Source organism: Anomaloglossus baeobatrachus, chromosome 6, assembly GCF_048569485.1.
Source record: "Anomaloglossus baeobatrachus isolate aAnoBae1 chromosome 6, aAnoBae1.hap1, whole genome shotgun sequence".
Taxonomy (NCBI): domain Eukaryota; kingdom Metazoa; phylum Chordata; class Amphibia; order Anura; family Aromobatidae; genus Anomaloglossus; species Anomaloglossus baeobatrachus.
The window spans coordinates 183,252,600-183,267,651 of NC_134358.1; the positions used below are offsets into that span (position 1 = coordinate 183,252,600).

The 15,052-nt window shown below is 44.6% G+C and overlaps 2 protein-coding genes across 2 annotated transcripts in view; one reads left to right on the top strand and one right to left on the bottom strand.

Annotated features, from left to right (window-relative positions):
• Positions 1 to 15,052, bottom strand: part of MPPE1 (metallophosphoesterase 1) — a 299,670-nt gene that overhangs the window by 151,775 nt on the left and 132,843 nt on the right. The gene's annotated exons all lie outside the window — the stretch shown is intronic.
• The window catches only part of IMPA2 (inositol monophosphatase 2), a 38,436-nt gene that overhangs the window by 10,279 nt on the left and 13,105 nt on the right, over positions 1 to 15,052 (top strand). Inside the window, exons 2-6 of the mRNA XM_075314565.1 lie at positions 2,321 to 2,454; positions 8,443 to 8,547; positions 8,936 to 8,981; positions 11,862 to 11,970; positions 12,329 to 12,437. Coding sequence (XP_075170680.1) covers positions 2,321 to 2,454; positions 8,443 to 8,547; positions 8,936 to 8,981; positions 11,862 to 11,970; positions 12,329 to 12,437 — 503 coding nt within the window. The remainder of the gene's footprint in view (positions 1 to 2,320; positions 2,455 to 8,442; positions 8,548 to 8,935; positions 8,982 to 11,861; positions 11,971 to 12,328; positions 12,438 to 15,052) is intronic.

Sequence of the window (15,052 nt, forward strand, 5' to 3'; positions counted from 1 at the left end):
AAAGGCCCAGATCTTCGCCTCTAGACGGTCCAGCCCCACAGGGTCCGGTCAGTAAAGGCTAGGGGAAGACACTCCCAACCAGGTCCACCAGGTGGAGGGTCCAAGTGGATGTATAACACAAACAGTTTACTGCTTCCTCCTATGAGGTTTAAGTAGTACTTGACCCAATGTCAGAACCTCTGATAACACCTGTGAAATAACACAATGCTAGTCTGGAAAGAAGCAATATTAGGTGACAGGAGAAAGACTTTCAACAAATCACAGTAACTTGCAACGATGCCTTTGATGCAGTTTCATGGAAAGGCCCTCCTCTGTGGCTCTAGGGATAATTGGCTATCATGCCGGAAGGGCCCATGAAGGTTATCCCCAGTAGGAAACGGGTGCTACACAGGACCGCTACCCTGTCGGATTGCTCTTGTCAGGACCTCTTTGTCTCCCATGGCGACGGACTGGCTGCCATACTGGGGGTTCCACAGGGAGTTGGGGGCCTGAGGGCCAATCCGGCAGTGCTACCATAGGAAGCTCGAAAGTCCCCAAGAACTTAGCCAGATCTCCGAGTTTGCGAAAGATTGCTGATTTCCCATCCTTATGCGCTGTCAGCTGGAAGGGGAAACCCCATCTATATGGAATGTTTCTGTCCTGGAGGTGTTGGAGCAGGGGTTTTAATGCTCTTCGCAGCTGCAGAGTGCGTCTAGCCAGATCCGGTAATATCTGGACCTGGGACCCCTGGTAGTTGATGGATCCTGCCTGCCGCACCGCGGACATGATGGAGTCCTTTACCTTATAAAAGTGGACTCTACATATTATGTCCCTTGGACGTGAATCTGGAGGGGATTTGGGACCCAGGGCCCTATGTATGCGGTCTAACTCAATCGGCCCAGAGCTTTGTTCTCCCAGAGTTTGAGCAAAGAGCTTCTGTGCCATGGCCTCCAGTTCAGGGATGCCACGGATACGGACATTATTTCGCCGATTGCGGTTCTCTAAGTCCTCTTGCCCTGAAGTGAGCTCATCAATCTTTGCTGAGTGGCTAAGTAATATTTTCCTTTGTAGGGACAACTCAGCAGTGATGGCTTCCTGGGACTTCTCCACTTCCTCTACCCTGTATGTGAATTCAGATTTCAGTGCCTGCAGCTCTTTCTTATAAGTATTCTCAAGCCTGCTAGCAAATCTGTCCAAATCTTTTTTTTTTTTTGTAGGCAAAGCCTTGATAGATTTACTTATCTCATGTAGATTAGGCAGATCTCCCTCATTGTCCTCCTCGCTGGAGAAGTCCTGCTGTGATTTCCCCGGCCCCTGCTGTGTCTGTGTTTGACTTTCCAAGGGGCTGTGAGTTTTCCATGAGGGAGGCAGACGCCATCATTGATCTAGTGTTCCTGACGGCTGCTGAGGTGCTCTGGCTGAGGAAGTAAAATATATCTTTGTACCGTGTTAGCCAGTAGAGATAAAAAAAATTGTTTAAAAGAACAGAGAGTCCTCAGTGGTTGATAGTACCGTGTTAGCCAGTAGAGATAAAAAAAATTGTTTAAAAGAACACTGGCTGAGGAAACGATCCATGCTGCTCAGTGTCTCCTTTATCTCACCTCGGTGTCGGGTGACTTTCCTGGATCTGCCCATAAGCAGGGAGATGTTAATGTGCTCTAATAGAGGCTAATGGGGGAAGTTCAGGACAGAGCTCCCAGCAAGTGCAGCTCACTCGGCCATCAGCAAGCCACGCCCCCTTGTTTGTGTTTTTAAACATTTTTACTAAAGCTAACTAATTGCTAGTTGCTGTAGCTGTTTTCCCGAATGGAGAAGACAAATTCAGCTTTAGACCTGATTATTTTTTTTCTTTTTGTGATCACTTATTAATACTGTAATATCACTTGTCCTGGTTTTCAAAAATTGTTGACCTAGAGTGACCCCATATACCGTTTTTTTTTTTTGTTTTTTTTTAAGATGAGGCTATCCACTATTGGACCCCATGACCCTCCTCATTGTTCATTGCCTCACATTTACAGGCTTCATTAAGGATTCCAGACTGAAACTTTTCTGATTAGATTGAGATAAGTGTCAGGTTTCAGCATCTTCATTATTGATTCCAGTGTGTAGCAAGGTATTTCCTGAGCGGTTACTTTGAAACTCTTCCATCTTGAGTTAAGAGTCTGTAATGTACGGAGCAATAAATTGCTACACACCGGTTTCTCCACTGGGTTAGCACACCGAGGTGAGCCCAGACTACAAGTTACAGCATGCCAGCTATAAAGGGTTTGCTCCATGGCTTATTTTGTCTCTTCATGTTCATACACATGAGATCACTTATAGAAGCTCACTTTCTTGGCAGGTGGTCAGAAAAGCTCTAACAGAAGAAAAAAGGGTGTCTACTAAAACCTCAGTGGTGGACCTGGTGACAGAAACCGACCATTATGTGGAAGAGTTAATCATTTCTGCTCTGAGGGAAAAGTTTCCTACTCACAGGTGAAGTATCAGAAAAGATGGTGGGTCTGCAGGGGCTGTCTGAGGTCGTCTGGCATCAGCTGGTACAGTCACAATCCTAACTAGATCCTGCAACTCCCATTATTCGCTCAGTTTCACTATATTTCATGGAAAGTGAGTTATAAAAGTAAAATAGAAAAACATACCCTTTGGAATTGCAGTGAAAAAGTTCAACTCCTCTACTGTGTCTGAGACCCCCCCCCCCCTCCATCACAAAACTGTAAGTAAAAGTAAATTTTAAAAAATCCTTTTATTTGAAATAAGACAAAAAAAACACCCTCTTTCACCATCCGACACATCAGAAGCTGACAGGAGCGGCTGTAGAGCACCACCACTCACTGTGAGATCCATGGAGCAACTGAAGTGAGTTGCGCTATGAGCGGTGGCGTCACTCAGGTTACCCATGGCCACAGCTAGTTTCTTTTTGCCAGGTACAAACTGCTACAACGGATCTGTTTTTTTTAATGGATCTGTCCCATCAGTTGTACCACAATCTGCAACGCATCCGTCACATCAGTCACAAAACGGATTGTGACTGATGGAAAAAGGGAAGTGTGTAAACTGCCTAAGGGTGCGTGCCCACAATCTGTTTTTACGCCATTTTGGACGCAGCATGCTTCAGCTGTGTCCAAAACGCTGCCATGTACAGTACAAGCACAGTGGATGTGCTGCAGAGGAGACTTGCGGGTCCTGATCATAGGCACGTACCCTAACAATTGCAAGTGAAGCACAGTTCTGCCCCTGATCTTTAACCTGTTAAAACCGACTATCGAACTTTGACAGCAGGATTTAACAGCTGCCTGCATGAGGGCGTGCTATTTTAAGTGCCCATTGGCACCCCTGTGATGTGATAGTGGGTCGCCGATAGGCTGCTATGACACCAGAGGTAACAAGGAAAAAACAGGTTTTTTGCCGCGCTGAAAACCACAAACATCAATGTCATGAAAACAATGTTCTTTTTATTTAAATAATTCCAACACGTTTCAGAGACTCATCTGTCTCCTTCCTCAGGGAAAAAATAACTTTACAGAAGTCAAAGAAGTGTCCTTATAAAGAGGCATTTAGGAAAAAAGGGGAGGGGAAAAAAACGCTACTAGTCATGACATCATCGCATGTGCCACAGAGCAATGACTCATAGCCACGTGGAGTGGACCTGCGTCACACTGCCTATTTTACAAATTATAACATGGTATATATTGGTAGAACACAGTGACTTAGTGCAAACCATACATAATAAATGTATAAATTCAAATTCCTATAAAACATCTAAGTTCTTTTTGCTGAGAAGCAAGAAAAAAAGAAAAAGGGAAAAAAAGAGAAGAATTCTCGTATATATAAGTATAAGTGGTATAAGCGTATCAGACTCGAACCCGAAGGTTTTAGGTCTTAGTGAATAATAAATTGCTCCTAAACCATTACACTATCAAGAGGGTTTAGTGCAAAAAGGAGTGTTAAAAGCGGCTAAAAGTGAAGCCATCTATATTGTAATAAGAGCTGAAATCGCATGTATGTGCATATCTGCAAAATCATATACATACATTATATATATATATATATATATATATATATATATATATATATATATATATATATATATATATATATATATATATATATATATATATATATATATATATATATATATATGCATTTTTATATTTCTGGGTTTTATATCATTTTAATGTTTCCAACGTACTTCAAATAATGTGATTCTATAAAGCAAGGTCTACAATAAGACCCTTATTTAGAATCAAGTGAAAGGAGATCCCTTTATCTCCCTTCCTATATATATTTATTATTTTCTCGCTATTTTTTTCGCTTTTTCCTCCCCCTTTCTCTCCTTTTTTGCAAACAACCATTTCAGTTCACTAATTTTAAGTTTTTTCCTTTCCTTCTCCGTCTCTTTTCTTATAATTTTTTCCTCACATTGTAATGTACAGTCCCGTTCCTAGGGTATGTGCGCACTAGGCGTTTTTTTCACGCTGCGTTTTTATGTGCGTTTTTGTCTAAAAAAACGCACCCGCGGCTAAAAAACGCGGCAAAAACGCATGCGTTTTTGCCGCGATTTGGTGCGTTTTTTGCTGCGTTTTTGCTCACTGCGTTTTTAATCAGTGCACAATGCCATTAAAGATTGTTGATAAAAAAAAAAAAGTCTGTCATTTCCTTCTTCAAAATGTTCATTGTATGCAGGAGAGCAGACAGCAGCTGCAGAACTACAAGTCTCAGCATCCTCCATTCACTAGTGTATGCAGGAGAGCAGACAGCAGCTGCAGAACTACAAGGCTCAGCATCCTCCATCCAGGACTGTATGCAGTTTTTTGCCCAAAAAGAAAAAAAAAATGACGTGGGCTTCACCATATTTTTGTATGCTAGCCGGGTACAGCAGGCAGGTACGGGCTGCCCCCAACCCCCAGCTGCCTATTTGTACCCGGCTGGGAACCAAAAATATAGAGAAGCCCTTTTTTTTTAATTATTTCATGAAATAATTAAAAAAAAAAATGACATGTTCTTCGCCTAATTTTTGAGTCCAGCCGGGTACAACTAGGCAGCTGGGGATTGGAATCCACAGTGCAGGGTGCCCATGCTTTCTGGGCACCCCCACTGCGAATTGCAGTCCGCAGCCACCCCAGAAAATGGCGCTTTCATAGAAGCGCCACCTTCTGGCGCTGTATCCAACTCTTCCAGCTGCCCTGAAGCCGGGTGGCTAGCCGGGTAATAATGGAGTTAGGGCTAGCTATGTATTATCAGCTGGCCCTAAGCCCGAAATTCATGGTGTCACGCCAATATTAGACATGGCCACCATGAATTTCTAGTAATGATAAAAAAAAAACCACAACAACCAGAAAAATATTTTTATTAGAAATAAAACACAACACAATTAGTGACTCCATCTTTATTGAAATAAACCCCCCTCCGCAGTAATCCTGGGTCAGGGTCCCGCGCCGTCCAATCCGGATCCAATATCATCTGATCGGTTTGCTGGAAGGCAAAGCGATCAGATGATGTGTCAGGATCAAGTGCCTGAATCCCATCACACATCAGCTGATTGTATAAAAGCCGATTATACAATCAGCTGATGCATCAGTAGAAAAAAAAAAAATAATACTCACTTATGTGCTGATTACCGGCAGCTCCTGGAGCGATCGATTGGACAGGAGTCTGATCCCGTCCGATCGCAGCAGGAGCTGCCGGTAATCAGCTGATGAAGTCCCCTGACGGCAGGATCAGCTGATAGCCGGCCGGGCGCGAAAAAGCCGGCGACACCGCGATCAGCTGATGCGTCAGGTGACTGCATCAGGTGATCCACCGCCAGGTCCTGCAAGCAAGGTCCTGCCCCGGGGAGACTGCACACACCCGGAGCGGCGGTACCGGGAGGAGCTGGGAGCGGGCATGGCACCGGGACCCTGCAGACAGGTGAGTATATATGACATTTTTTTTTTCTACTGTTCACTTTGGTTTTCGCCGCTGCCTCCACCTCCCGCCCAGACATGGCGCCGCACAGAGCTGACATGGCACCGGGCGGGTTGTGGACGCAGCGGTGACGGTACCTGGAGGATTCATGCTTCTGTGTTTACCAACAGAAGGAATCCTCTTCCTGTACACGTCACTGTAGTGCCCACCCCTTGCGTTTATAGCTGCGTTTTTAGTCATAGAAACGCGGCTATATGCGTTTTTCATTGCGTTTTTAACATCTCATTGAATTCAATGGGTGAAAAACGCAGTGAAAAACGCAGAAATAATTGACATGCTGCGTTTTTGTGGTCACCACAAAAACACAAAAACGCAGCTAAAAAAAAACCGCTGTGTGCGGACAGCACTTATGAAAACCCATTGACATTGCTGGGGAAGCAATGTCACTGCGTTTTTAGCACAAAAACGCGGTAAAAAACGCCGCTAAAAACGCCTAGTGCGCACAAGGCCTTACACTCCCCCTAACTGACACTCCCTCAGATTGTTCTTAAAGTTTCTTTTTTCACCCCGACACACCGCACCAACTTTCATAGACTGGATCTCTATCACTTCCTTTAGTGAGGAGCTTGTGTCTTTTCGCATAGCACGCGCAACACATTATTTTCCCACGGTCTTGAACTCTCATCACCCCTTCTAGCAGGGGAGCTCGCTCCTTCTCATATAGTGCACGCATGCGCAGCACATTTTTTCTCACGGTTTGAACTTTCATCACCCCTTCCAGCAAGGAACTTGCTCCTGTTCCCGTGCAATGTGCACACTAATCTCCATTCCTCTGCCCTCGTGTTGCTCTCTAGGAATTTAACTTGTTTCACCTTTTTCAGTCACTAACACTGCTTCGTACCTCACAATTTATATTTTTTTTTATCACGTCTCCCACATGCCCCCAAAGAAAAGTTTTATATCACCACTACACTTTCCATATAGTTTTTAAGTATAGAATCTGCCTTGTCTTTTCATATATGTATATGATTTTGCAGATATGCACATACATGTGATTTCAGCTCTTATTACAATATAGATGGCTTCACTTTTAGCCGCTTTTAACACTCCTTTTTGCACTAAACCCTCTTGATAGTGAATAATAAATTGCTCCTAAACCATTACACTAAGACCTAAAACCTTCGGGTTCGAGTCTGATACGCATATACCACTTATACTTATATGTATATATGTATATACTTATGCTGAGAAGCAAGAAAAAAGAAAAAGGAAAAAAAGAGGAATTCTCGTATACGAGAATTCTTCTCTTTTTTTCCTTTTTCTTTTTTCTTGCTTCTCAGCAAAAAGAACTTAGATGTTTTATAGGAATTTGAATTTATACATTTATTATGTATGGTTTGCACTAAGTCATTGTGTTCTACCAATATATACCATGTTATAATTTGTAAAATAGGCAGTGTGATGCAGGTCCACTCCATGTGGCTATGAGTCATTGCTCTGTGGCACATGCGATGATGTCATGACTAGTAGCGTTTTCCTTTTTTCCTAAATGCCTCTTTATAAGGACACTTCTTTGACTTCTGTAAAGTTCTTTTTTCCCTGAGGAAGGAGACAGATGAGTCTCTGAAACGCGTTGGAATTATTTAAATAAAAAGAACATTGTTTTCATGACATTGATGTTTTGTGGTTTTCAGCACTGCAAAAAACCTGTTTTCTCCTCCAGTTTTTTTTTCCTTGTTACATCGCTCTGAAACCGGGCCGCTGCTGGACCACAAAGGCACTCATTTACGTCTATGAAGGGGTTGTGACTGGCACAACCCGATCAGGTGAGTGCACTACTTCTTTACTTTTCTACCCAGTAAATCGGGTAAGACCCTATTGCGCCTTTTCTCTCCCATATTACAGCTCTTATGACACCAGAGGGTCTGCTGACAACCTTTGCGCTTGTCATAACAGTGCTCGTTTGAAACCTGCACATCGCATTGCTGTATTTAGCACAAGAGATCAGATAATCACAGCTTCAAGTCCACAAAGAGGACTATTAAGAACAGTAAGATGTGTTTAAAAAAATATGGTAGTATAATGTATTCCAATGCACAAACATTGCAATACATTATACCTTTCAGTGCTGCACTAACAGAAGCCTCTCTGACATGGTAGTTGGCTGACCTTGAGGTCATGACAACCTTGAGCTGCTATGGCATTGATCGGGGCCACATGATCACGTCGCGGGGGCCTCTATCAGATGGGAGAGGAAGCGTACCCACCTCTCTCAGCCTCCTAAAGGATGCGATCGCTTTTGATTGCGTAATTTAGGGGGTTACACAATCGGGCTGCTCCATACAAACAGTGCTCACGTCCTCCATATAATATATATGATGTACGTTGCCAAGGGTTTAATGCATAAATGTGTGCAAACCACACTTTCAATCTCATTTAACGCAATGTAGTCCTAGAAATTGTACAAAGTATGTCAACATCAGACGTATTCTGCCAAGCATGAAGAAAAAGTCGTCATTTTATTTTATTTTTATTTATTTTTTTTCCTTCAATGTTTAGGTTTATTGGTGAAGAATCTACCTCTGCAGGTTCCAAATGTGTTTTAACGGAGAGCCCAACATGGATTATTGACCCCATAGATGGGACCTGCAACTTTGTACACAGGTATAAAGGGTTATTGCTTTGGACTCCTGCTTATGCTGGTCGCTGTTCTCCAGACAGTAGTAAGATCTCCATTGGATTTTTAATAAGCACAAAATTGTAAGGTTGCTTGATTTTATAGGCACTTGGCAAATTTACCCATTTTCTCAGGATAAGACATCCAATTTACCATAAATCCGTTACAGGTCATTTAATGTAACTGGTGAAATCCTAAAAATGTTTCCCTAATACTGTGCAGAATGCGTTTTTGTTTTTCATTTTGCTTATTGGTTTGTGTAAAGTATTTCCTTTACCGGCTGTTGCTTTATAATCTTTATTTCCTTCTCTGATGCAGCCGTTTTACTTTTTGCCAAAACTTGAAAATCTGAAATCGGGTTATTTCCTCCCACAGGTTTCCTCTGGTGGCTGTCAGCATTGGATTTGCTGTCAATCGAGAGGTATAAAAAGTGTTCTGTAAGTTCTTAACCTGAGATTCCTAATGGTATCTCATAGGGGAAGGGTAAGAGGTTGTTTTCTTCTTAAAGGACTGTAAAAGGACATCATACAAAGTAAAACCAATAATTTCTTAAGTTTCTCACCAGGTAGCTGGTATTTGTTCCTTTGGTTTGGATTAGCATATTAGGGTTGGTGCATACAAAGAACTATGTGTTTGGAGGAAATTATTGTTTTGGATGCTGAAGGTTGGGCTCTGTGTCTGGAGATTCTGTTTTATTTTAGGAATAGGCAAACGTAATAATGATTAGTTATTACAGGCTTTAATAAAATATTTGTGTGAATTTATTTTAAGAAAATGTATCTGAAAAATGTTACATTTTGTGCCACTGCTCGCAGAAATGAAACGTCCAGGCCAAGGGGAAAACTGACATAAATGCAGACCGATTTACTACCCAAGGCCATCTACCGTCAGCACTTGCCAGTTGTAATTGTTTGTTTGTTGCTTTCTGTTGGGGGAGGGTGTGGTGTGTGTGTGTGTGTGTGTGTGTGTGTGTGTGTGTGTGTGTGGAGGGGGGCGGGGAGTGTCTGCTTTCTTTTGGGTGAGTGTGTGGGGGGGGTGTCTGCTTTTCTTTTGGGTGAGTGTGGGGGGGGGGGTGTCTGCTTTTCTTTTGGGTGAGTGTGGGGGGGGGGTGTCTGCTTTTCTTTTGGGTGAGTGTGGGGGGGGGGGGTGTCTGCTTTTCTTTTGGGTGAGTGTGGGGGGGGGGTGTCTGCTTTTCTTTTGGGTGAGTGTGGGGGGGGGGGGTGTCTGCTTTCTTTTGGGTGAGTGTGGGGGGGGTGTCTGCTTTCTTTTGGGTGAGTGTGGGGGGGGTGTCTGCTTTCTTTTGGGTGAGTGTGCGGGGGTGTCTGCTTTCTTTTGGGTGAGTGTGGGGGGGGTGTCTGCTTTCTTTTGGGTGAGTGTGCGGGGGTGTCTGCTTTCTTTTGGGTGAGTGTGGGGGGGGGTGTCTGCTTTCTTTTGTGTGTGTGTGTGTGTGTGGGGGGGGGGTCTGCTTTCTTTTATGAAGGGTCCTTGTATTCTTTAGCTGCCTGGACAATCTCTCATTGAACTGCAAATAAGGCTTGTTTTCAGGGAGACGGTACTAGTAAATGGCTGTAGCTGAACACAAACAAGTTTAGCATCTTGTTTTTTACATGCCATGGCTAACTTCTCTATATGACCACTATCACATCCTTTTATAATTTTGATGTATGAAATGACCACAATCCCAGGCGCGGACAGTCTGCCACTGCATCATATAATTTGCTGTATACACTACAGTATGGTCTGTTATTCATGTGGGTCTAATGCATTAAGGTTAGGGTCCTATGGTGCAGCTGCTGAATGCAAACCAATGTGTGGGTGCTAATGTGACCACATGTTTGCTCGGAATACCTCAGTGTTGCTTTTGTGCTCAATCGCCCCTGCAGGTCTTCGGTTCATATATACGACCTCTATGTCAGAATAGGACCTTATGTACACTTAGTGACTAGTATGCTAGTTTCCTGTTTGAAGTAATAATATTATGAGTCTTTATGCATATTATCAAAGCAAAACAAATACCAGCTTCATCTGCAGGTTATATAGTCTGCTCTAAAATAAAAAAAATTGTTTGTCTGTCCCAGAAGAGGGGCTGCAGCAGAATCTGGTAGTTCAATCAGTCCTTAAGCAGAAAGGAGGGGATTTCAACATCCACTTCTTCATGAAACCATATTCATTGATACGTTCTTAATCGCAATTCCAGGTGAATTTCCTCATAATATAAACGGAACATGTATATAGACTGGTTACTGACAAACGCTACTATCAGGATGTGACAGACGCTCAAGTGGTTTACTTTACACCAGGGGTGGGGAACCTCCGGCCCGCGGGCCAAATGCGGCCCACCATGACCTTTTCTGCGGCCCCCGGGCAGATTCTCGAGGGAGGCAGTGCTCGTGCTGTCACCGCAGTTTTGCAGGCCTCCGGCCCTTTAAATCCACTCATTGCTGCTTGTGCGCACCAATGTGTTCTCCCGTCGGACAGTGCCAACGTGATCAGGACTTACTTTGTGGGCGGGTCTGACAGCTACCTCACAGCTTCCAGCAGTGTGTGTCCGCCCCCTGCCCTCCGGTGCTGTGAGTGCGATGCTGCTGTGAGTCCAGCGCCGGCCCTCTGCTGCTATGTGCCCTGTCCAGTGCTTTGTGCCTCCCCAACCCAGTTCTGTAAACCCTCTCCCCCAGAGTGGCATGAAACCCTCAGCACAGTGTGCCCCCAATGTCCTGTGTGCAGCCCATCCCCCAGTAATGTCTGTGCCCCCAGCCCCTATTGTGGTGTGCATGCCCCCAGCCCCCCGGTATCACCGAACATCACAGCCGCACCAAAGTTAAGCCGCTCCGGCCATCATAGGTGGGGTGAGTTAATTGTTTCACCAAATATAGCAGGGTCATTTAAACATTGATAATTTTGTGCGGCCCCCGAAGGTTGGTAGAAATTTCCAAATGACCCCCGGCAGAAAAAAGGTTCCCCACCCCTGCTTTACACAATGACTAAGTATAGTAGTCCGAAATGTGTATGTGTGTAACCTATCTGCATGCTTGTAGTTTCTATATTTTGTGGAAATTCACCTGGATTTGCGACTGTTTTTTTAAGAATTTATCAATAAATGTTTTTATGAAGAAGTGGATGCTGGAACCCCTTCTTTTCTATACAGTCTGCTTTACAGCCTAACCCCCCCCCACCCAGACTGAAATTACTCATTAAATGGTGAGAATACTTTGTCAATTCTAAGATTACGTTGGCAGTCAGTTCTTCTTCTTTTATATGAAGATATCACAACAAGTTTCCTTCTTCTTTTTTTTTTTTCCAGCTTGAATTTGGTGTAATATACCATTGTATTGATGAAAAATTATACACGGCAAGAAAAGGGCAGGGGGCATTCTGCAACCAAGAAAGGCTTCATGTTACAAAACAAACAGGTCTGTATGGAAAAATATTCAAACCCATCCACGGTGTGAAATCCACTTCCATTATAGAGGGGGTATAGGTCTACCGGACGTTAAGCTTTACCATCCAGCAGGTCACCTCTCACAAGTAGCTGAATTGTGCCAAAATGGTCATAAATCCTGGGTTCAAAGAGAGCAAAGTTTTAATCCCCTCCCATTATGTACTCTTGCTTGGAGCCTGAACATAACGCTGCAGCTCGGCTACTGTGCGATTGAATAGGACGCCAGTATCATAAGGCCGGACAGCCACTTTAGATTACCTTTATTTTCTGTAATTGTATGACAAACTGTGCTTCATATGTAATATTATGTTTTACCATCTATCTACCAGGTATCAAGAACTCTTTAATTCTGACTGAAATTGGTCCTAAACGTGATCCAGCAACTTTAAAATTGTTTTTGGGCAATATGGAAGGGTTTTTAAAATGTCAAGCCCATGGGTAAGTGGTTTATGTCTGCTGTATTAAAGACTTGACTTATCATAAAATTTAATTGTTTTTTTGTTTTTTTTTTTTTTTTTTTACCAAGGGAGAGGAAAAAAACAACTAGATAGTCCAGATAAATAGTATAAAAAGGAAAATTTTATTAGTAAGCATCAGATAAAGGGTGTGGATGACACAAAAAATTGCAAGAACGCATATCCAGAGATCGCACTTTTTGTGGTTTTTACCATCTTCTGCAATGTGGTAGTTGTGTACTGTGTGACGGCGCAGGCACACTTGATGCACATGCGTACTGTAGTAAAAGATCAATGGTACGTGTCATTGAAAGCGTAAGGGCCTGTGTGTACCAAGAGTGCCAGCACCGAAACCGAATGTGCAAGGTCCTATTGTTGTAGACCATCAATAGATGTAGTCCATATCCGAATAAGCCACTGGTGTACAGCATTAAATAAACTTATTATTGTAATAAGGACCGCAGTCTGAAGAGTGTGTCACCCTGACTCACGTTTCCGGCTGGACAGCCTTCGACAACTGTGCATATTTGGTTTTGGTGCTGAGACTCTTGGTACGCACCATTTTACCTTTTATTACTAAACCCATGTGCATCAACTGTGCCTGCGCTCTCCCACAGTACACAACTACCACATTGCACTTGCACTTTTTGTGGTTTTTATCATCTTCTGCAAGCTCTGCATATGCTGTTTTTCCATTTTTCGTGTCATCCATATTTATGTGGGCTATCTAGTCTTTTTTTTTTTTTTTTTTTTTTTTTTATAACTCTCCCTTGCTATTACTTACAGATTAGTCCAGTGGTGTCCATACTGTCCCTTCTCTGTCCATGCAATTTTCTTTGTCGCTCCATTGGGAGACCCAGACAATTGGGTGTATAGCTACTGCCTCCGGAGGCCACACAAAGTATTACACTCAAAAGTGTAAGGCCCCTCCCCTTCTGGCTATACACCCCCAGTGGGATCACTGGCTCACCAGTTTTGTGCTTTGTGCGAAGGTCAGACATCCACGCATAGCTCCACTGTTTAGTCAGCAGCAGCTGCTGACTATGTCGGATGGAAGAAAAGAGGACCCATACTAGGGTCCCCAGCATGCTCCCTTCTCACCCCACTTTTTGTCGGCGGTGTTTGTAAGGTTGAGGTACCCATTGTGGGTACGGAGGCTGGAGCCCACATGCTGCTTTCCTTCCCCATCCCCTCAGGGCTCTGGGTGAAGTGGGATCATATCGGTCTCCAGGCACTGAGACCGTGCTCCATCCACAGCTCCTGGGAATCTGCTGGACATGGAGCGGAGTATCCTCAGGGACATGGCCCTGCTACGTTGAGGTACTCTGTGTCCCTGTGGGGACCGCGCACGGACACACGGCAGCATTGCTGGGTGTGTTAGTGCGCCAGGGACGGCGGCGCTGCCCGCACTAGTGCCATCGCACACTACAGCTTGCTGGGTGTGTTAGTGTATTAGGGGACTACCGCGCTAACCGCCGTTGCCATTTTTATTTCGGGCGCGGCTGGGACTTGTGGTGCGCCGGGGACTTCCGCGCCGACCGAGGCTTATATGCCGGCCGCGCCTATCACTCGAGTCCCCGGCTTGCGCGGCCTAGTCTCACTTCGTTTCCGCCCACAGACCTGCCAGTCAGGGTAGGGGCGTGACGCTGCACAGCACGGCAGCGCTGAGAGCTGGAGTATGCTTTGCATACTCCACCCCTCTCACTGTGTGCACTGTGAAACCGGCAGCGCTGAGAGCTGGAGTATGCTTTGCATACTCCACCCCTCTCACTGTGTACACTGTGAAGCCGGATTCCCGCATTTTCTCAGGCACGCCCACGGCTTCCTCCTCTACACAGGACGCCGGCAGCCATTATTGTCAGTGTTTTCTGTAGCGACAGAAGAGACAAGTTTGGGAATCCCTGGCAGGGATTCGGATAGTCACACAACCGCTGTGACCAGGCGTTAAGCAGCACCTGTGGGGCTGACTCCACTAGTGCCGAAGTGCACATATACATATATGCTTATTCACTATGCATTGCACTGTTTAGCTGCATTTTTGTATATACCCTCCTTGATTGTGCGGAGGACATAACAGCATATTGTCTGTGTAAAACAGAGGTGCAGAAGCACATGTTTTCTATGCAGCCGGTACAGCATGTACGGCTATATGGCCGGCAGTGTACATAGACCCCCATTGTATACTACGGGGTCTCTGCTAATCGTCAGGACATGGGGACGGAGCCTGCAGTATTTACTGACGGATCTTCTGAGACTATGGCTATGATACTAGAAGCCTTGCAGTCCAGACAAGTCTCTCAAATCCATGGCCACTGTTCATTCATTATCCATGGTCCCCCTCAGTGAGAACAGCTTTGAGCTCCGAGGGTGTCATGTGCTTCCCAGAGTGACGGCTCTGACACGGACGACAGTCCCAGACAGCCTGAGAGGCTCACTATGAGCGGCCCTCGACTTCATCACACTAGTCAGGGTCCCAGCAAGCGGACTCTCTGTGTGATGTGGCGGAGGTAGCTGCTCAAGATCTAATCCTGAGACCGATCTCAATCTGGATACACCTGATGGTGACGCCATAGTCAATAATCTCATAGCGTCCATCAA